This window comes from Peromyscus californicus, unplaced genomic scaffold, assembly GCF_007827085.1.
Source record: "Peromyscus californicus insignis strain IS unplaced genomic scaffold, ASM782708v3 Scaffold_10__1_contigs__length_136768540, whole genome shotgun sequence".
Classification (NCBI taxonomy): Eukaryota; Metazoa; Chordata; class Mammalia; order Rodentia; family Cricetidae; genus Peromyscus; species Peromyscus californicus.
Genome location: NW_026294391.1, coordinates 135,082,583 through 135,103,377, shown reverse-complemented (window position 1 = coordinate 135,103,377; position 20,795 = coordinate 135,082,583). Strand labels below are relative to the sequence as shown.

The following is a 20,795-nucleotide window of genomic DNA, read 5'->3' as shown; positions in this document are numbered from 1 at the left end:
TCAAGTTTGTGTGACAAAGCTTTTAACTACTGAGCCATCTCCTCAGTCCTAAGCTATCCTTTTTTTAATTGTACAGTAATCTTCACCCCATATGCAACATCTAACACGTGTTGGGAGTAATTCACACACAGGTAGGTCCTCTCCAATTATAGTCCAATGAGTTACCACATCTTCAGAATTTGGGGTACAAGTGAAGCCACTGAAAGTTTTTCTTTCGTGCATGACTGGTGCCTGAGGAGGCCAGAAGAGGGCATCAAATCTCCCAGAACTGGAGTTACAAACAGTTGTAAATCACTATGTGGGTACTGGGAATTGAACCTAGATTCTGTGGAAAAGCAACTGGTGCTCTTAACCACCCAGCCATCTCTCCAACCCCCACTGAAGAATTTTTTTAACACAGTGGGGACGTGTCTCTTATTTCTTAACAGCATCTCTTTGTCCCCAACTAATAATGTACTAAAAGGGGCAGGGCAGAAGCAAGAAGATGGGCATATCTGAGTAGAAACAGTATATGCAAGGAGAAGGAAGCAGATTTATTCAGTCTTGAAGCTAGAACCACCAGGATTGCCTAATGAACTACACATGGCCATGATCTTCCTCAAATCATCAGAAATTCTATAAGGAGTTATATTTCCTCCCACAGTCCAGCTCATCCATAGCCCAACAGGTCTACGTACTTGCCCCAAAGACAAAGACATGCACTGACCCCATTTCCCAACATTTAATTAGGAAAAACTTACAACAACAAAGAAAAACTCATGCAACAAAAGAAAAGTGGACTGGGGGATCTGGAACCATCAGACAGGACCAGATTCCTCAGAGGCAGGAGACACGAGAAACAGTAAGGCACTGCCACCTTGGCCCCTAGAGGTGGGCACATGATGGGGCAGCTGAGGCTGAGGGGGTTCAGGGCAAGTGCCTACAACACTGAGGAAGTTTGTCAGTAGGGACACAAGGAATGTCCCAGAGGCCCAGGCCCACATCAGGCCCAAGCACAACCTGGTTTTAGTTCTCTTAGAGACAACAGGCCCCATGAAAATGTGGTCTGACTCCTGAAACATCTGAAGAGGGACACTGGCCTGGCCAGGCCCAGCCAATCTGAGGGCAGCTTCAGATGTATTATCCAACCCCAAATGCCGCTGGTACTGAGGCTCTCTTAGGGCAAGTGGGGCCTTACAGGGCAAAGGTGAGATGCCAGAGGCTAAGTGAAGGCTGGCAATGTCACAAAGGAACCAGGACAGGAAGTAGGACCCAAATCAACCAAGGAGGCAGGTCTGTGAGGCTGGCAACATCCCATGGGGCATGTGTATTTACATATGAAAATTAAGGTGGGGTTAGGTTAATAAATAGGTGAGTAGGGTATACAGAGCTAGAAGGGCAAGAGCTCTCTTGACATGGAAACACAAGGGCAAGAGGGTGGGGGTATTGCTGCTGCTGGTGGGGAGAGCTCGGTCCTGTCACCCCCTCCCCCTGCAGGGCCCAAAGCAAGGCACTAATGAAGGGGGCCCAGGTGTGATGGGGGCATCTTGGCCTGGTAACCTCCCCAACAACACCAGATCTGGGTCTCAGCCCTGGAGACTCAGGCTAGAGCCAACTACTCCCCTGGCTGGGAGAATGGCTCAGAAGTGAGAAACCCCCTCCTCACCATCTCCCCACTCAGCTACTGCTGGACACCAGGCTGATGATCTGCTCCAGCTTCTGTCGAAGCTTGTGCTTCCGACAAGAGGCATCTCGGTCCAGCGATGTAAGGATCTAAGAGATGAGGATCCATTGGAGCAGACCCATGGCAGGGCTCCACTTCTGCACAAAGCCCTTGCTTCCCAGACGGGCTCTCCCCTCCCACAAGCTTCAGTCTCTGTGCCCAGCTCAAGCTCCAAACCTCTAATTTCTCAGCAAACTACCTACTTTTCCTTGACTCCTAATACCATCCCCAACTACAGAGCAATTTTCTATCATGGCTCATGTGTAGCCTCTAGAGAGTGGGCCATACTTGCTGTTATCGATTCCTGTTCCCTCCTGACCCAAACTCCAACATCTTCTTGGACAATCTGGCCATTCCATCCTCCTTGATCCATGAAGGGGTCTGGCTCAGGATACAGGGCTGACTCCACCAGCCACTTCTGGGAACCCTCCCAGTCCTCTGCTAGTTCCCTCTTTCTTCTTTGACCTATGAGGGGCTCAGAGTGCTGTGCTTGGCATGATCTCCCTTGGTGAGTTCCTTTTTTTTTTTTTCCGACAGTATTTCACTATCTATGACTGTCCTGGAACTCACTTTGTAGACCAGGCTGGTCTTGAATCACAGCAATCTATGTGTCTCTGCTGCCTAAGTGCTGGGACTAAAGATATGTGCCACCATGCCTGGTCAGGGCTTAATCTTTAGTGCACCTGTGCATGCATGCACATTTGTTTTTTGTCTGTGTACATGGGTGCATGTGGGTACACATGCATGTGTGTGGAGTCTAGAGGTCAATACCTGGTGTCTTTCTCTATCATTCTCTGCCTTTAAAAAATGTGTATGAGTGTTTTGCTTGCATGTATATCACATGTGTGCCTGATGCCCACAGAAGCTAAAGGAGGAGGATGGATTTCCTGGAACTGGAGCTAAAGGGCTGTGAGTTGCCATGTGGGTGCTGAGAATCAAACTTGGATCCTCTGGAAGAACAGCAAGTGCTCTTAACTGCTGAGTCATCTCTCCAGTCCATCCACCTTATTTTTGAGATAGAGCCTCTCACTGAACATAGAACTCATTGGCTAGACTGTGGGGATCTGCCTATCTCCTCTACCACTACCCCCAGTATAGGGGTTATAGACACACGCCACCACACCCAATATTTTTACATGGGTGCTTTGAATCCAAATTCAGGTCCTCATGCTTTCATAACAGATACTTGATCAACCAAGCCATTTCCCCATCCCCCTGGCTCAGGGCTTTAAATTCCACCTATAGTTTCCAAAAGTGTACTTCCATCCTAGACTTCCCCTGAATCTATACTCATATACCTTGTATACTTGTCATTTTAAGTCTAGTTAGCAGGAGACTAGTAATTGGGCTCAACCTTCCCAGTCTAACCCAATCAACTTTGCCACCATCCCTGCTACCTATCCCAAGATGCTTTATGTTCCCTCAGTACTTTAGCACTTTCTATGGATGACTTGAGTGGTTCTGAAGATTCTTAGTCTTTGTTCCCTGGGCCTCACAAAGCTGTTCCATCTACAGTCTTTCCTGTGGTTTATAGTATTACTGTGTTTATAGCAGTGAACTTCATCCTGTCAGCTGCTTAGGCTGAAGAAGCCCTGCAGTCATCCTTGATTCCAGCTTGTGGCCGACATCCAGTTACTCAGAAGAACATGAATCCAGGCCTCCACAGCCTTATGTGTTCCTCTGTTTGCTGGCATCTCCAACCACAAAAGCCATAGGCCCTGCTAATAGCTGGATGCACCTACCTCTGGCCCCACCCCACACACCTTGGCCCACCCCTTCTGATTTTCCAGCCTTATAACTTTTACCCAGTGGGAACTCTATACTCTAGCTGGTGGTTTCTCTCCTGTATTCCTTAAATCCCAGCATCTAGGGAAATTATTACCCATGTTGCCCTAGGCAAGGGGTAGAATGTACACAAGATACAAGATGGATTCTGTGTCCCATCTTGCTCAAATCCTTGTGGCACTCCTCAATCCATCAACCTCCCTGCCTTTCTTTGCCTTTAATTGCATCATCAGAACCATGCATGCAACTGGGGGTCTGGAAGGTGCATCAACCATACCTCCTGACGGTACTTGGTGACATAGAAGTAGAGCTCACTGAGTGCACTTAGGACATTGAAGTCATTGGCATGGAGGCGGGACTGTTCCACCAGATAGGCATCCATGTCCTGGTCACTGATTGATGCCATCTTTGCAATATCTCGGTAGTACCTGTAGAGACCCTGGGTGAGTCAATCATGTATATGTCACAAAAGCCAAAACTCATGTCATCAGTGTTTGGCCAGCCTCAGACCGGCTGTTTAGGCAGGCAGTTGCAGCCTACCACCATGCACATACAGCAGTCTCCCAGGGCCCACCTCTCCACCCAGCTCTTGTAATTAGGGATGTCCTTGGCATAGAGCAGCTTGTTGGAAGGGGAGTCCTTGCCCAGACGGTGCTCTGATGTAGAACAGGAGTCCATGAAGGTCTGGGCCACCACTGACAAACAGGCATCCGTGATGCTATTCTTGTGGATGTCAAACACAAACTGTGGGTTCTTGATCACATTCACCCAGAAACGCAGAGGTAAGCTGAACAGAGGGACATACACTTGAGACTTCCCAGTGGCCCTGTGTGCCCCTTTTTCCCCAATGCCTTCCTTCACACCTTGTTCCTGTCTGGCCAACTCATGTCTTCTCCTGACATAACAGGAAGGACACATTTAGGGTAAATGGCTTTTTCTTTAACTTTCTGCTGGACTCAGGCAATGAGAAGTGAGAATAGATGGCTTTCTGTCTTCAATCTCCACCCCTGAAGTTTCCACTGTCTCCACCTGTGCCAAGCCATCAATATCTCTACCTTGTGCAGGGCCCTGGAGAAAAATGGCCAATCGCAGTGCTAGACTAGCAATTCCCATCTGCACATCCCAGCAGTACCCACCTTCTCTATACTCTTATTCAGTTCTAGGCCAAGCCACTGTCCTATCCCTCCTGCCTGAAAGGCTATTCAACTCTCAGTCAACCTGCCTCCATGGGCCTTGGGGCTTGGCTAAGTCACTCTTCCTCCCACCCATCCTCAAAATGGCCAGCAGCAGCCAGGAACTGATAAGTACCAGTTGCTTTTCCAGGTGTGGCGCACATCAGGGTCACTGATCTGGCGCTGGTCAGCCTGTTCGTCCAGGAAGTCAAACATGTACTTGATGGCCAAGGGTAAGGCTGAGCCCCGGTGGGCTGTACTGAACACAGTTTCAAACAGGTCATCTACAAATTTCTGCAATGTGCCCTATGAATGACAGTAAGGCAACTATGTCAGGAAATACCCCAAATCTGACAGACAGGGGCAGAAAAGCTCAGTAAAGAACTCTGAAGAGCCAGCATTCCTAAAATGGACCTGCTCTTGACCTCAGGCCTAGAGGTCCTACTGCAAAGGCCCCGAGAAAGTGGCCCCTGCCTAGTAAGACCAGCTCATCTCATGGTTAAGTCTGGGCTAGAAAGTGTCTATGCAGATACCAAGGGAGCCTGGGGCAGGCCCACACCTTGGTGGCCAGCAGCCTTGTCAGATATATTTCTGAGACCATCTTGCTGCCACGGTCTCCCTCTCGGTGATCAGCATGGTCGTGGTTCTTCACCAGATGCCACAGCTTGGTGCCCGCCTCCTGGTCAGGTGTGAGCATAGGTGCTCGGGAACGGAGGCTATCCGGGCTGCTGGCAGCACGGAGCAAGCTCTCTAGGGCAGAGGACAGATGTGACCCTTAGGCCCCTACAGGTCCTGGCCATTACCCACCCTCTTGCTCCACTCTCCTCTAAGAGCCCAGGAGCCTTTCTGGAACCCATCTATTCTTGCCACCCCTCCCTACTGCGCTACAGAATTGGAGACCACTCAGGAGCCCAAAATAATGAAGGTCTTTCCAGTTAGGTCAAGATAGCTACTTGGGGCTTCCTAAGATGGCTTATATAGCCTTAATTAAAGGACACAGGGCCAGCAGAAGCCACCATGATGAGGATACCTACCGTATCGACTGAGTGAACGGGTGAAGGTGAAGGAGTTGGCCATGTTATAGGCAGATACTTGTTTGGGCACCAGTGCTACTAAGGAACCATCTGTTACCTGGAGGTCCACAGACAAAGAAGGGGCAGTACAGGAAGCCAAGGGGCTACCACCCATCCAGAATCTTCAATGTACATATGTATATGTACAACCAAGGCCTTATGAGGAGAGCTCATGAATATAGGGATAAGGGCTGGGAGCAGACCTGGCCACTGCTCCTAAGAAGCCCTGGGGGTGAGGGTGAGTAGGCTCCCAGTTCCTCACCTGGTAGTGGGCCAGTGAGTTGACCCTCTTCCAGTCATACTCTATCTTTGTAGTTACATCCTCATCTTGAAGGATGATTCGGGCCATGCGGCCCTGGCGCCATTCTGCAGGCCACAGTCAGCTCTTAGGGACATTTACAACACAAGGCCTTAGGCCCACTAAGGAACAGAGCTCAAGTATAGAGTGTGAGAGCCCCCTGGGAGGGAATGGAAGGTCAGAGGCTAGGAAAAAAGGGAGAGACCTTACCCAAGTCCATGTCCTCAGCTTTGGGGCGCTGAGAGTATGGGATACCCTTGTACACAGTATCCAACAGTTTGTCTTTAGCCTGGGTGATGCTGTCACAATTGAGAACCTTCACAGGGACCTGAGCACTGCCCTCACTCTCCGGACACACACAATGAAGAGTCTAGGAGTAAAGGAACCCCCAGCATTAATCCTGAGCAAGGTTCCTCCACCCCATCTCCTGCTTACATGGTCCCATGCTCACCAGGGTCTTGTAGTCGATCTGCTGCCGGATGAGCTTGTCCTCACTTAAGGAGTAGCGGGCCTCGCCTGTTATGGCATCAATGGGACCTTTCTCCATCTGTTGCTTGATGGCACAGTACAGCAGGAAAAGTGGCTCCCCGGCACACTCCTGCATCCAGGGTCATGGGCATAGCTGGCTGCCTGTCTGGCTTACCAATCAACTGTACCCACCCCTGAACATTCCTCCCCTGCTGCCCAGTCCCCCTAAGCACACCTTCAGGAACTTATGCAGCAGGAATGTGAACCAGTTGGTGAGCATCTTCTCAGCCACTGACTCTGTCCTGTGGCAAGAGATAGGTCCTAAGGCCCTGGCCTGGCTAGGGTGGTGCTTGAACAGATGGAGGGGCCTGAAATAGGAAATGGAGGAGTGGGCTGGGGGAAAGGCCAGGAAAGACAGTTACATACCTGCGCAATAGCAGCTTTGGGTGGTTCTTGCTCTCAAGGTTTTTCTCTATGAGGTCGGCCAGCAGTTGCTTCAGCAGTCCAGTGGCATAGTCAAGCCGACTCTGCAGGGCCACCATGGTAAGTGAGGCTACAGTGCCACGGTCACGCATGGAGAAGCTGCTCTGAGCCTCCAAAGTGTGGATGAAGGTGAGCAGGAAGGCACGGCTGTGCAGCAGCTGCCCAAATAGGCGCAGGGCCTTCTCCATGTTGGGGGGAGTCTGTGGGGACCAGAGAGTCTCAGAAGGTAGGTAGTGGTGGCTCTGGGGGAAAAAGAACATGGACAGGCGGCAGGGGGGCTCACATCCAGCTCCTTGAGCACTGGGTGGGCCTCAATGCCAGGGAAAAGCACACGCACAGCATAGGTCCGATAGTCCAAGAAGGGAATCTGCACACCATCCATGTGGTTTGTCAGTTCATTGATATCTGTCTGCAGCTCAGCAAAAGCTGGGGGAAAGTAGAGTGGAATGAGTTGAGCAAGAGGCAGGGAAGTCCCTCAACTCTCACATACTGTGGTACACTCCCGGCTTTAGGCACCTTCTTTGCACTCCAAGGCCACACGAGACTCCAGGTTGTCCATCTGTAGCTGGAGCCTCTTGAGTGTTCGGTCTGCATCTTGAGTCTTTCGCTTGTAGGCGACCAGCACAGCAGTGATGGCCAGCAACAAGAGCCCACCCCCTGCTGCCAGCCCCACTATAGCCGGTAAGGTCAGTGCCCGATCAGCAGTGATATGCAGGGTGCCCAACCAGAACTCCAGGCCACCCACCAGCACCTGTAAGGGCAGGCTCAAGGTGAACCAACTCCCATGTACACCCAAGGCTGCCCTGGTGGCCTCCCAAGCCTATACGCACCATGACAGGCTGCCGGCCTGTCTGGCTGGGGGAATCACACAGAAGTTGAGTATCTGAGACAGTTAGTGCACATGGCTGTCCTCCAATCAGTACTGTATAGTTGAGGCGGGAGCTGCCAGCTGCAGCAGGGATCAGGTTCTTGCCCTAGCAGTGGATAACCCACACAGAGATAGTCAAGCTCTCCAGCTCTCTGCTCCTCCCCTCCTTTCTACTCCCTACCCCTATCCAAGCACCTTCAATACAACATGTGAGCCAGGCTTGACATCTAGCACACCAGATGGCCCAAGTGGTTCAAAGCTGGGATCAGGGTAGTAGGTGAAGGAAGAACGGTTGAGGGAGCGGGCTGTCTGCACATGATCCAGCAAGAAGCCAAATTCATCAGGGTGCTCGCCTTGAGCCCGAGGCTGAGGACGCCCAAGGAAGATGCCAGGGGCCTTACATAGCATTGCAGTGTCATTGATCACCTGGCATGTCTATGGAGACAACAGCAATCACCTCAGTGCATGATGCCTTGAATAAGAAGCAAGGATGGGAGAGGGATGGGAAGCTGCTACTCACATTAGTAGTCTCAATACCACGGTACTTTGCCCGTACACGGGGTTCCTGCACCGTCAGCAGATGGGTTCCACTCACAGTGATGGCAGTACTTCCACTGCAGAGATGGGTAAAGATCTCAGGTTCCCTCCCCCATTCTGCCCTGAAGTTACCAAGATTTTTCTCAAAGCTCAGAGCCTCTAACTTTGGATCATTTAGCAGGTGCCAGACTCTATATGGGCAGGACAACTCTATGTCCCTATTGATGCGGGTTCAGGAATGATTTGATACCCCAAGGCCCCAGTAACATGTAAGGCCCCAAGAGAAACACTCGGAGCCCCAAATTAGTCCTCAACCCCATTCTCCTCAGAGTCTCACTTGATGATGCTCCAGGTGGGCTCAAGGTGTGTGACAGTGGGGTCCTGGGTGTAGGTATAGATGACTCCAGGGCTGGAGATGTTGGCATGGTCGATGGCAAGGGTGATAGGGGCCTGACTGGGGCCCAGAGTGGAGACAGGTGAGATACACACGATTGCCTCGGCATCTCTCCTACGTAAGTAAGCAGGTAGGCTTGAAACAGGTGGCCTGGCACCTTCAGCTACCCTGTCCCCACAGCCCTCCACATAATGCTCAACTCTAGACTGCTTGTGCTCAGGCCCACCTTACAAACTGGCACTCGCCATCTCTTACAATCACTGTGACCCTGCTGCCAGCATCCAGAGAAGTTCCAGAGATGGTGAGCCGAGAGCCCCCAGAAGCTGGGCCTCGAGTAGGACTCACACGGTCAAATGTTGGGGTCTAGGAAAGAAGCAGCCCTTGAGAGGAGATAGGAACTAGCCCCATCCAAGGGCTACTCCAAATTCCCCCAGATAGGGGAGGGAGAAGGCTTAAGGAAGGGGAAGGGACCAGTAAGCCACGTACCACAAAGCTGTAGAGCTGTTGGGACTGTGTGCGGAAGTCAGCCGAACAGTCACCTACACAGAGCTCAGCAGGCCCAGGTAGTGGGCTGGGCACCAGCGATTCTTCCATCTCACATACGATCCTAGGAGTCACAGAAAGTCAGGACCAGCTGTGGTACACAAGGACAGGGTACTTATATGACCACACTCACCTTTCAGCACTGACATATTCAGTAGGGATGGAGTTACAACGTACACCAGCTACTCGCAGGCCAACCTCACGGGAAGTGAGGCCCAGGTTCTCACCCACAATGGTGACCCGGGTACCACCCTCCTTGGGCCCTGTGAGTGGGTGGATCTGTAGAGCAGGATAAGAGGCAAAAAGATCAGGCCAGACTCATACATGTCCAGCAGGCAAGGTAGGACTAGTAGGTAAAGCTAACCTGGGTGATTCGGGGATGGCTGCATCGGGCACCCTTCTGGCTTGGGTGCATCCAGTTGCTCTTGGGAGCTGGGCAGTGAGCCCGCAGTTGGCACCTGTGCTCTGAGATGCACCAGCCACAGTTGAACCGGGGATCAGCCTTGAGGCAGAGGCCACAGCTAGGCCGCTGAGCCCAGCACTTGTAAAGAAGGGCTGCAGGCACAGGGGACTACTGATGGAGCAGACAGTGGCAGAGAAGCAGGGGGCTCTAGGGCCTCCAGACTTGCCCCCAGCATTGTCAACCCTATCCCAGGAACATGCTCCTTGGACCCATGTCATCCCTCACCTCGGAAGCTGGGAGGCTTATCAATGGGGAAATCTCCATCCCAGACCACAGAGAAATCCAGTTCGGTGTCACCAAACTCATCACCTTCATAAAAATACTAAAAAAATGGAACCACATGAACACAAATAAGATGAGCAAAATCCTTGCCCAACTTAGGAATCTCTGGTAAAAAAGACTAAGAAGGGCCTGCCAGGACCAACCAGAGGCTTCCAGATCAGTAAGCTGACCATACACCAAAAACAAAAAATAAAAACCAAACCAACAAAAAACCCAACTATCCCTGGCTAGTCCACCCTGGACCTCACCGAGGCATTCTGGCACTGTACACTGCTGCTATTAAAGCGCACTGCAGGTACCCGATGCTGCCGACCCTGTACACGAACCACACATTCATAATTTTTCTGGCCTGACTGAGGCTGTGGCAGGTTCTTAGCCCGCAGGGTTAGAGGCTGCATGACACCCACAGGGATCAAAAGGTCTCCTCGAGGCAGGATCTCAGGACAGCCCTGGGAAGAGAACAACTGTCAGAGGTATGCTGGGCTATCCACCTTTCTCCAGACCCAAGGAGATGGGAGAGCAAACAAAAAAAGTGAGAGGCCAGCCCCCAAGGAGCCCAGCCTTTTGCAGTGTACTGTACCACCTCACCTCAGGGCTGTGGACCCTGCCCTCCTGGAAGGAACACTCGTGTGGGTGGCTGGTACACACATGACGGTACTTACACCAGTGGCAGGGGTAAGGGCTGCCAACACAGGACATGCACCTGGAGAGGGAAGTGGCTTCAGAAATAACAGAGAAGGTCACACCACCCTGTTATCATCATCCTACAAAATGCACTGGGGAACAAATGAAGGGACAGGGAGAACCTGCATAAGCCACACAGTGCACATCAGGATTGATTGGACAGAAGTGGAGACAGAGCAGGAGGACCCAACAGCTCACCCCTGAAGCCCTAGAGACAACCTGCAAGTTTTATATATCCCAGAGCACCTATCTATCCCCAGGGCTAGGGACAGATTTTGGACCAGGTACTCACGACTGGAGGGCACTGCAGTTGTAGAAGACAAAGTCAACCCCAGCAAACTTCACACCAGTCTCCATGGAGAGCAGCTGCAGCCGCACAGTATGAGTGGCCCCTGCAGCAAGCCAGATAGCCATCACCAACTAGCCTGGTATCCTGCCCTACCCCACAACACCCAAAATAGCCTGAGTCCACTGACCATGCCCTCTGGTAAGTGTCTGGAGCTCCTGAAGGGATGGTGAAGGGCAACGCAGCTCTCCAGAGGGCAGCAGAACAGCCTCACTTTTAGTCACCTCCTCAAATGAACAACTCACACCCGCACTAAGGTCTGGCACATTGCGCATGGCTACCATCAGCTGGGGGAGGCAGAGGGCTCAGAGCAGGGGCAGGGTGTACCCCTACCTCATGAAGCATACATGGACCCAAGTACCCTCCATATTGCTTACCTGCACCCCGGGGGTTGTCACTGACACATTATTGGGCCGGACCCGCACCTGCACACATTTGTTCAGCTCCTCTGCAAAGCCATGTGGGGCAGAGGCACCTGGACAGACCCCTTCACGGCAGCACCTGCATGGGGACAGGCCAGAGCAGTCTTAGCACTGTCCCAGGAGGGCCCAGATGGGGGTGCAGAAGAGGCTGAGTGGGGCAGAGGACAGCATACCCAGCTCCTACTGCCAGGCAACAGTGTGCCTTGGCCTCATCCCCTGAGATCCAAGGGACGTCACTCAGGGTGGAAGTTCCGCTCATTAGCTGGAGAAAGTGGAGGGGAAGGGAGGGAGGGGAAGGCTCAAGGCTCAAAGCTCAAGGCTCAAGGCTGGGGGAAACTGGGCAGGTATAACAAGTGTGGCTGGCTCCTGTTCAGCTGGCAAGACCCTCCTAAATCTTTCTGTCTCCCAAGATAATGGCCCCAGGGAGCCCATTGCTGCCCCACATCCCTTACCCACTGCCCTCACCTGTGCTGTAGCACACACCAACCACAGTGTGGGTCCCCTGAGCCCAGGCATGCAGCGCAACTCAGATACTGCTCACAGGTCTCCACCGGGAGTTGGCTCACCTGGGGACAGCCACATCAGCACACAGCCCACCCCTGCCCCACCATCCACCACCACCCACCACGGGCCCACCTGCTTCTCACTCAGGAGGTAGATGTGCTGATGGTCAGGGCTAAAGAGCAGGTCTCGGAGTATGGGGCTGCCCTCCACTACAGAGACTGTCTCATACAGCTGGGCATCTTGAGAGCCATCGACCCGCACCTGAACCATAAGACCATGACAGAGAAATGACAGGCCAGCTTCACATTACCATAGCTCCCTGCACCCAGAGCATCCTCTTCAGCCAGGGACTTTCTAGACTGCAGCTGAGCTGAAGTCAGGCAGGACCTCTTTGAGCCTACACTCAGTTTGAAGGCCCATAGCTCCAATGGCCACAGCCTTAGGCTAAGGCAAAGGCTACCTTGGATTCAGCTAAAAAAAAAAAAAAAAAAAACACTGGTGAAGGTAGATGGCAGAGGTGCCACCCAAGGAGCAGGACTCAGCTCTTGGGGCCTAACCTGGAAAGTCATCATACCCTGTTCAGGGTTATCCACACTCATGTGCACATTCTGTTCCCCAGCCCTTCTTTCCGTGTGTGAAAAACACTCCCAATCCCATAAGACAAGGGTTCTAGGACCAACCTTCTTGAGATTACCACTGCGTGTACCGATGAAAACCACAGAGTGCTGGTGGTAGGTATAGGCAGCTACACTGGCCATGCCATCAGTGCTGTCAGCCAGCAGGGGTAGCCCCTCAATCACGTGTAGGCCACCCAATGGTTGATTCAACACTAACCCACAGAAGTTTCCATTGATCTGCATGGGCTGGTGACACAGGAGGGGTGAGTGAGAGTTCAAGATAGACAGATGCTATTAGATCTAATGTTCTGTAAAGCAGCAGAACCTGGAAGCCACTGCTCTCAAGACATGCCTGACAGTTTGCCCTAGGATCCCATGGGAAAATGGGACTGGGGATGGAAAGCAGGGAAAGAGAGGAGAAGCTTGGATCTACAAGACTTGATAGAGAGCAGGGAGCAAGCCGGGAATTAATATAGAGTCAGGAAAATGAAGGTAGCAATATACAAACAGGACACTGGCCAAGACATAAAAAGAGAGTAAGGCTCTCAAGAAAGGTAAAGCAGGAAAAGTGTCAGAACAAAAGTGTCACTCCCAGGACCATGCCAAGCCTGGGAGTGGACAGACAGCCACCCAGCAGAAGGGCAGAAAGGCACAGAGCTGTCATGTCTAGCACAGGGACAGCAGAGCAAGCAAAAGGCTCACGGTGTTGATGCATGGCAGCTCCTTATTCAGCAGCCAGGGCAGGGCCAGTGTGCCCTCCCCACGGTAGCATGATTGGATTCGGCGCCGGATGTGGGCATTGATGTTGCTGAGGGTGAAGAGGCAAAGAATGGTCTGCCGAGGTGGGCTGGCTCGGTTCTTCTGGCCCTGAGAGAAGATGGTGAAGAGGACATCCTCATCAGCTGGCACACCCAGAGCCTGAGCCAGTAGCAGGCCAGGCTTGGCCAGGTGGGCACTCTGCACCAAGCGGTACTCCACACCACGCCAGGAGCAGCCAATGGGAAACTCTACATAAGAGTAGAACTCTGAGTCTCCTGAACACATGCGCACGATCTTGGATGTGAAGAATTTCTCGCCTGCTGTATCCAGCAGCGTCTGCTGGGTGTCCAGCTGCAGTGTTAAGAAGTACACGAAGGAGGCACTGACAAAGCCATATATGTAGTAGATGTCAAAGGCAGGGTACAAGGAAAGTGTGTCTGAAGGGATCTTGATCTGAGAGGAGACAAACTCATCCTGGTACACCTGGAGAGTAGAGCAAAGTATGAGTATGGGATAAAGGCCTGCTCCCTACTCCACCTTGACTTCCCAACCCTGGTCTAACAATGTGGTCTTCCAAAGGCTTCCCCTGTGATCTCCCACATGCCCTGCCTGGACAATTACTGGGATCCATGCCACAGAGTGCAAGGTAACCTCAGTCTCTCTAGAGACAGGCTTTCTACAGGTGAATTCTACCCATTTTCCTGTCCTCAGCAGCTGGTCTACATCTCTGTGACAGTGATGGGTCACAAATTCCCCTCTCAAATCAAAGCTTTCCTTCCCAAGAAGCAGGGCCAGGACTGAGGGAGAGGAGTGAATAAGACCTGGACTCATAAGAAGCAGGGGAAAGAGGACAGAACAAACAGGCATGGCTCACCCACCAGACTGAACATATCTGCACTGTCTTCATCATCGATGAGCTTACGGGAACTCAAGGTGGGAAAGTATTCAGACTTGCCATCAACAGCAGTGCCCACAAACAGCTTGCTAGCCCCCTGGCCCTGTTCAACAATGACGCCAGCCATGGAGTCAGGCTCCTGGGCCCCTGACAGGTAGTGCTCCTTGCGATGATGGGGCTCACCCAACTTGAAGAGATCATCCAGACGCAGGAATTGGCAGATGCCCTGCCAGATGCTGCCACAAGCTACCAGACGACGGGCTGCATAGTCTATGAGGAGCAGCTTGTTCACATTGTCCACAGGCACCAGGCGGTGGGAGCATACACGCATGCTAGGGGGTGGGTAGCAACGAGCATTGTCCTCAATGGGCCCTGTGACATGAGCCCGTAACTCAGTCAGGTTTGGAGCCAGCTTGAAAACTCGGTTCACTGCACCTACAAACACCTCCCCAGTCACTCGGTGAACAGCCAGGTGAGTCAGTGTGGTATCTGTCACCACAAAGGTACGAAAGGGCCTGCTGCTACCCAGGCACCCTCCTATGGTGAAGAATAACAATGGGAGAAGGCAGACAGTGGGCATGACCGGCAGCTGTACCAGGAACAGGCCTGAGGAGAAACAGTAAGTGGGAGTCAGAAGCCCCAGGGTCAAGCTGCTCTCCCTCCCCCTGACCTGCCTGGCCCAGCGACCCTGACAGGCCAGGCTCCATGCCACAGAGGGGCAACTCATCCAACATGACAGAGCCCCAGATGGTGACTGAGGCTGGGAGAGGGGAGGGGCCTCTAATAGGGCAAATGAATGAGTAACAAGCACACGCAAGCTTGGAAGCCATCAATCATTCCCCACCCTGTACTGGAAAAAAAGCCAAGAGGCCTTGTCTCAACTGGGCCACACCCAAGGGGACAGCAGAGCCAGATGCTTGAAAAGATGGGGTGGGAGGCCATCCCAGAACTGGGACCCAAATATATACCAAATACATACCAAGGCTGAGAGCAGTTGATGGCACAGGAGAGCATTAACAGGGAAGCCTAGACCCCAAATACCCCTTGCCTGAGCTGGGGAAGGAGAAAAATAGGGAGAGAACAATCACAAGCTGGAGGTGGGGGATGCTTCTCTGTGAATGGCACTGCCAACAGGAGTCCTAGAGCAAAGCTCTGGAGAATAAAGGCCTGAGGCTGGTTTCAATGCCACCACTTCTCCAGCTCATGGCCTCAGGTGCTTTCTCCCGGAGGGCCTTGGCTGCCTATCCAGGAGTCTGCTGTCTGGCCTTTCTGCTGCAACACAAAGCCAAGACTCTCACCAAGACAGACGTAAGTCAAGCTTTAGTCAGATACAGGCAGACAGATGCTCTGCCAGGCCTGTGTGGCTCTCTCTGAAGATCCAGAGGTTAGTCAGAGAGGGGTAGGGGCAGAGGGGTCTAACCCACTTTTGAGAGTCCCAGAAGCCTTATATGTAGGAAGCAGCATCCCCAAATACAATTGAAGCCTTAGGGATATGGGGCAAGGCCTATATGGATAAGGACAGTGCTGGCACGTCACCCCCAGGCCACACCCAGCCAGCCCCAGGCTGCAAAGACAGCAGAGCAGTCTCTGCAGTCAGTGCTACCCTCACTGCCCAATTCCCAAGAAACACAGGAGGAACTCAGCATGGGGGGGGGGGGCACAGAAAAGAAAAAAGAAAACCAGCATTTGCTGGAACAGGGAGCAATTCCAGCTTGAAATTGCCAAATTTCAGCTCAAATCGGTTAGCTCTCTGGGGTTCTTTTGTCAGGTCTGCATCCCGGACCCCTCATGCAACAACCAGAGGAAGAATGGAAGGCGAAAGAGAAAAGCAGCTGCATCCTGCCCTCACCTCTTTTACACTCTACAGAAAGCCAATTTTAGAAACCTGCCAGGGACAGATTGGGAAGGAGACCTGGAAAGTCGTGATTTGCAGCACAAGACCCCACCCCAGCCCCCACCTCTAAGTGGCAACCTCAGGCATCACAGACGTACCCAGCCCCTCTGCTACAGCCCTGCCAGCAAAGAGCACGATAATGAGGAAAGCTCCATACAGATATGTGGGTCCACAGCCCGCTCTCCCACAATGCTCCTCACTGTGCTACCAACCCAGCCAGCCCTGCCCCCATCGGGGGCACTCCTGGGCAGACCCGTGGAGACCTTAGTCAATGCAGAGGCTACAGCAATGCTCAGAGCTGCTGCTCCTCCTCTACAAAACGGTCGTATCAGGCAATGGGGCTACAATCAATCGAGTTGGCTGTCTCTTCCTGCTCAGGGGACCTAGTGCCTGGTGAACCTCGAGAGGCAGGGACAGAGCCTGACCCCTGAAACCATCTGGACCCCTAGAATGTCTGAATCTCAGACATCCATCAGACTACTGGCACACGAGTTGTAAGGATGGCAGCCACCTACCTGTCCCTCCAACGCGGCTGACTCGGGGTGGCCACTCCTGGCCACGTGGATGTGCCCCCGTGCCCTACAGCAGCCCCACTCGCGTGGCCACGCAAACCCGCGCGCCGCGATAACTGCAACCGCCGTCGCCCACACACTGGGCTGGCCCGAGGCCGCCTGGGCCTTTTAAACCTGGACTGTACCACCACACTGGGAGGGGACTCCCAGGGAGGGTCCGGGGCCTGAGAGGCAGAGCGCATGGGAGTGAGGCCGCTGGTCCCTGAGGCCCGGGACTTTAGTGCACAGCACGAGCCGCCCATGGACTACTGGGGATCTCTTCCTGAGAAATTACCTCCTTCGCTCAATGGCTGAGTCCTAGGCGCTCGCCTCTCTACACTCCCAGCTCCTCTCTTGCTGCTTCCAGCAATCCTGGAATCCGCGCGCAGCCGCGCCACACCCCCTCGGTCCTGGAGAGCAAGCCAGCTCCTCCTCAGGGAGCCTTGGGCCACCTGCTGCGGTTGCAAGATTTTACTTGGACCAGCCTATCAAAAGCACACTAGCAAAGACTGTGCCCCAATTCAGAGCTCTTTCCCCAATGATCTATAAACTGGAAGGCTAATAATGAACAAATACCCAGCACAAAGCTTGGAGTACTGCAATTTATAGCCATTTTCACCTAGCTCCTTCCTCAACAAGCCACTCTGACCCTGAATCTGGGATTCTAATTCCCTTGTTTTCTTTTTCCTCTTTTTTTCCCCTTTCTTTCCCCTTTAATACAGTGTGACCTTGAACTGACCACCTTTCTGCCTCATCCTCCCAATATTGGAATTATTATGGGCTTGTGCCACCACAACTGGCTTTTTTTCCCACGTTGCCTCACACTGTGGCTCAGGCTGGCCTTGAACTTCCAGTGATCCTCCAGCTTCACAGTCCCATCTTCTGGAATTACAGGTGTTTGTCAACAGGTCCAGCTGTTCTTTTATTTATTTGTTTGTTTAGTGTGTGTGTGTGTGTGTGTGTGTGTGTGTGTGTGTGTGTGTGTGTATAAGCCTCATGTGTGCAGGGGCCCAAGAAGGCCAGCAGAGGGCATTAGAGCCTATGGAGCTGGAGTTAAAGGCGGTTGTGAGCCATTGGATGTGAGTGCTAGGAACGCTTTATTCAGACCTGCTGGGTAAAGCCACTAGGAAAAATGGGCTGCAACATCAGGTGTCTTCCTCAAGCATGTTCCACCTTATATATTGAGATAGAGTTTCTTATTTGAACAGAGAACTTGCCAATTCAGCTAGTCTAGCTAACTAACTTGCCCCAGGGATCCCATCTTTGCACTAGGATTCCAGTTGGGCTGCCATGTCTGACAGGCATTCCTGTGGATTCTGAAGATCCAAACTCCAGTCCTCACACTTTTACAGAGAGTGCTTTATGCACTGAGCAATCTCTCCATCCCATCTGGCCTTTCTTACTTATTTATTTATTCTTGTGTTTTTGTTTTGTCTTGTTTTGATAGAGGATCAACAAGGAACAGACAAAGTAATCTTGAAACTCCGTGAGGGGCCTCTCAGAGGCCACCATGGCAAATTCAGTTCAGGCCTTTCCTGACATCATAGAAGAAACCCCTTCTCAAAGGAATTAAATAACCAAATGCCTATTGTAATAAACCAGGCTGCTCAGGGTGATAGAACAGCTGTAGCACAGAGAAGAAAAAATTCAGGAGAAACCATAAAGCTAATTTTTTGGCAAACTTCTATAAATGAACAAAGACCAAAATTAAAAATACAAATAAATGACCTTCTCATGGAGGGTCTTGTACACAGAGGTGCGGATGTCACAATAATTGCACCAGAATCTGAGCATCCAAATTGGCCTCTTCAGGAGGTAAATGTTCAGCTGTTAGGGATTGGAACACTATCTCAAGTGAAACAGAGTACAAGATGGGTTGAATGTATAGGACCAGAAGGACAGAGATGAAAATTAAAGCCATATGTGGCTAATATAGCTATGAATCTATGGGGCTGTGATTTATTACAACAATGGAATACCCAGATTAACATTCCTCCAATATCAGAAACAAATCATAAACTAACACATGTTTCTGGGAAAAATATTAGAAGATATTATAAAGAACAGTCACTGACCATCCAGATTGTACAAGAACAGAGCACAACAACTGTTGATCTTTCAAAGACACCAACAGCTCTACGTTTAAAATGGTTAACAGACAAGCCTGTATGGGTTCAGCAATGGCCTTTAACAACAGAGAAACTGCAGGCCTTAGAAGAGCTGGTACAAGAGCAGTTAAATGCTCAGCATATTGAAGAATCAACCAGCCCTTGGAATTCTCCTGTATTTGTTATTAAAAAGAAATCTGGTAAATGGAGAATGGTAACAGACCTAAGACCAATTAACAAGATAATTTAGCCAATGGGCTCTCTACAATCTGGAATTCCTTTGCCTACTCTGTTACCTAAAGGATGGCCTTTTATAGTAATCAATTTAAAAGACTGTTTCTTCTCAATACCCTTACAAGAAAAAGACAGAGAAATATTTGCCTTCACGGTGCCTACTTATAATTCTCAGCCTGTTAAAAGATTTCAATGGAGGGTCCTCCCACAGGGAATGTGGAATAGCCCAACCCCATGCCAACATTTTGTACAACAGCCATTGGAAGTAATATGTAAACAATTTCCTAAATCTATACTTTACCATTAGATGGACAATATTTTACTAGCTGATTCAAATGCAGATACTTTAGAAAGAATGTTTGAAGAAGTAAAGAAAATTTTGCCTTGTTGGGGATTACAAATTGCTCCTGAAAAGATACAAAGAAGAGATTCTATTAATTATTTAGGATATAAAATAGGTTTACAAAAGTTAGACCCCAAGAGTTGCAAATTACAAGAGATCAATTACGGACTCTTAATGACTTTCAAAGATTATTCAGAGACATTTCCCATCTACAGACTATTGTTGGGGTAAAAAATGATGAACTGAGTAATTTGTTCAAAACCTTAGATACAAGGACTTAAATAGTTCAAGAGAATTATCAGTTGAAGCTGAGAGAGAATTGGCTTTGGTGGAAAAGAAAATACAGGATGCACATGTGGATCATGTGGATCCAAAGCTGGATTGCATTTTGGTTATTTTACCCTCTAAGCATTCTCCTACGGAATTTTAATGCAGAGGGGAGATATTATATTGGAATGGATATTTCCACCAAATAAACAGAGTAAAAAATTAAAACTTACGTGGAAAAGATCTCTGAGTTGATTTTAAAAGGAAAATTAAGACTTTGTCAATTAGCAGGAATAGACTCAGCAGAAATTGTAGTACCTTTAACTAAGGACGACATTGACAAATCATGGGCAGAAAGTGAACCTTGGCAAAGAGCTTGCAGTAACTTTTTTGGGAGAAATTAACAGCAAATATCCCAAAAGCAATAGAATTCAACTTATAAAGAGAGCTGATTGGATCCTGTCTCGCATTGTAGGGGAAACTACAATATCTGGAGTTCCTGCATTTTATACAGATGCAAACCAAAAAGAAAAGGCAAGTTACAAATCAGAAAATTTAAATAAAGTGGTTCAAAGTCCTTATAATTTGGTTCAAAAATCAGAATTATATGCTATTCTGGTGGTAATAATGGATTTTGCAGAACCTCTCAACATATTTACTGACTCTCAGTGTGCTGAAAGAGTGGTTTTACATATTGAAACAGCAGAATTTATCCTGATGAGTCAGAATTAACTTTGTTATTTATTCAGGAATAGGATACAATCAGGAATAGGAAGCATCACTTATATATAACTCACATCCAATCCCATACGGGTCTGCCAGGCCCTCTGGCACAAGGTAATGACAAGATTGATAAACTATTGATAGGAAATGTGCTGGAGGCCTCAGAATTTCATAAAATACGTCATGTCAATACTAAGGGTTTAAAAAAAGGATTTTTTCCATAACCTGGCAACAAGCCAAGGAAATTATAAGATAATGTCCTACTAGTTTTTTTGTTTTTGTTTTTGTTTTTTTTTTTTTTGGTTTTTCGAGACAGGGTTTCTCTGTGTAGCTTTGCGCCTTTCCTGGAACTCACTTGGTAGCCCAGGCTGGCCTCGAAC

The 20,795-nt window shown here is 50.3% G+C and overlaps 1 protein-coding gene across 9 annotated transcripts; it reads right to left on the bottom strand.

Moving 5' to 3' along the window:
* Positions 1–512: 512 nt before the first annotated feature.
* Plxna3 (plexin A3) lies at positions 513–20,623 on the bottom strand. Of its 9 annotated transcripts, none has more exons than XM_052742577.1 (34): positions 16,705–17,009; positions 15,275–15,348; positions 14,279–14,901; positions 13,344–13,883; positions 12,705–12,887; positions 12,157–12,285; positions 11,986–12,086; positions 11,476–11,599; positions 11,229–11,385; positions 11,045–11,144; positions 10,657–10,771; positions 10,317–10,517; positions 10,012–10,108; positions 9,688–9,878; positions 9,457–9,602; positions 9,267–9,387; positions 9,007–9,143; positions 8,724–8,894; positions 8,370–8,463; positions 8,045–8,284; positions 7,812–7,955; positions 7,498–7,732; positions 7,319–7,407; positions 6,925–7,223; positions 6,734–6,800; positions 6,482–6,628; positions 6,241–6,400; positions 5,995–6,098; positions 5,694–5,790; positions 5,219–5,409; positions 4,796–4,965; positions 4,062–4,274; positions 3,765–3,915; positions 513–1,752 (listed from the first exon to the last, which is right to left on the bottom strand). In XM_052742577.1, exons 3-34 carry the CDS (start codon positions 14,873–14,875, stop codon positions 1,657–1,659), a joined length of 5,607 nt encoding a protein of 1,868 aa, XP_052598537.1. In that variant the 5' UTR covers positions 14,876–14,901; positions 15,275–15,348; positions 16,705–17,009; the 3' UTR covers positions 513–1,656. The 9 variants fall into 9 exon arrangements, 8 of the variants coding, with proteins under 8 accessions (XP_052598537.1, XP_052598546.1, XP_052598510.1 ...); XM_052742586.1 differs by having other exon boundaries at positions 6,925–7,181; XM_052742550.1 differs by having other exon boundaries at positions 6,925–7,181; positions 7,265–7,407; positions 16,705–17,008.
* Between the last annotated feature and the right edge of the window lie 172 nt (positions 20,624–20,795).

Excerpts from the sequence above, each read along its gene's own strand:
- Plxna3 (XM_052742569.1), bottom strand. The coding sequence starts at position 14,875 with ATGCCCACTGTCTGCCTTCTCCCATTGTTATTCTTCACCATAGGAGGG. Across the intron at positions 11,600-11,985 it reads TGGTGTGTGCTACAGCACAG|GTGCTGCCGTGAAGGGGTCT; the intron begins GTGAGGGCAGTG and ends GTCCCCATGCAG. Across the intron at positions 7,956-8,044 it reads GCTCACATGTTGTATTGAAG|GGCAAGAACCTGATCCCTGC; the intron begins GTGCTTGGATAG and ends ATCCACTGCTAG.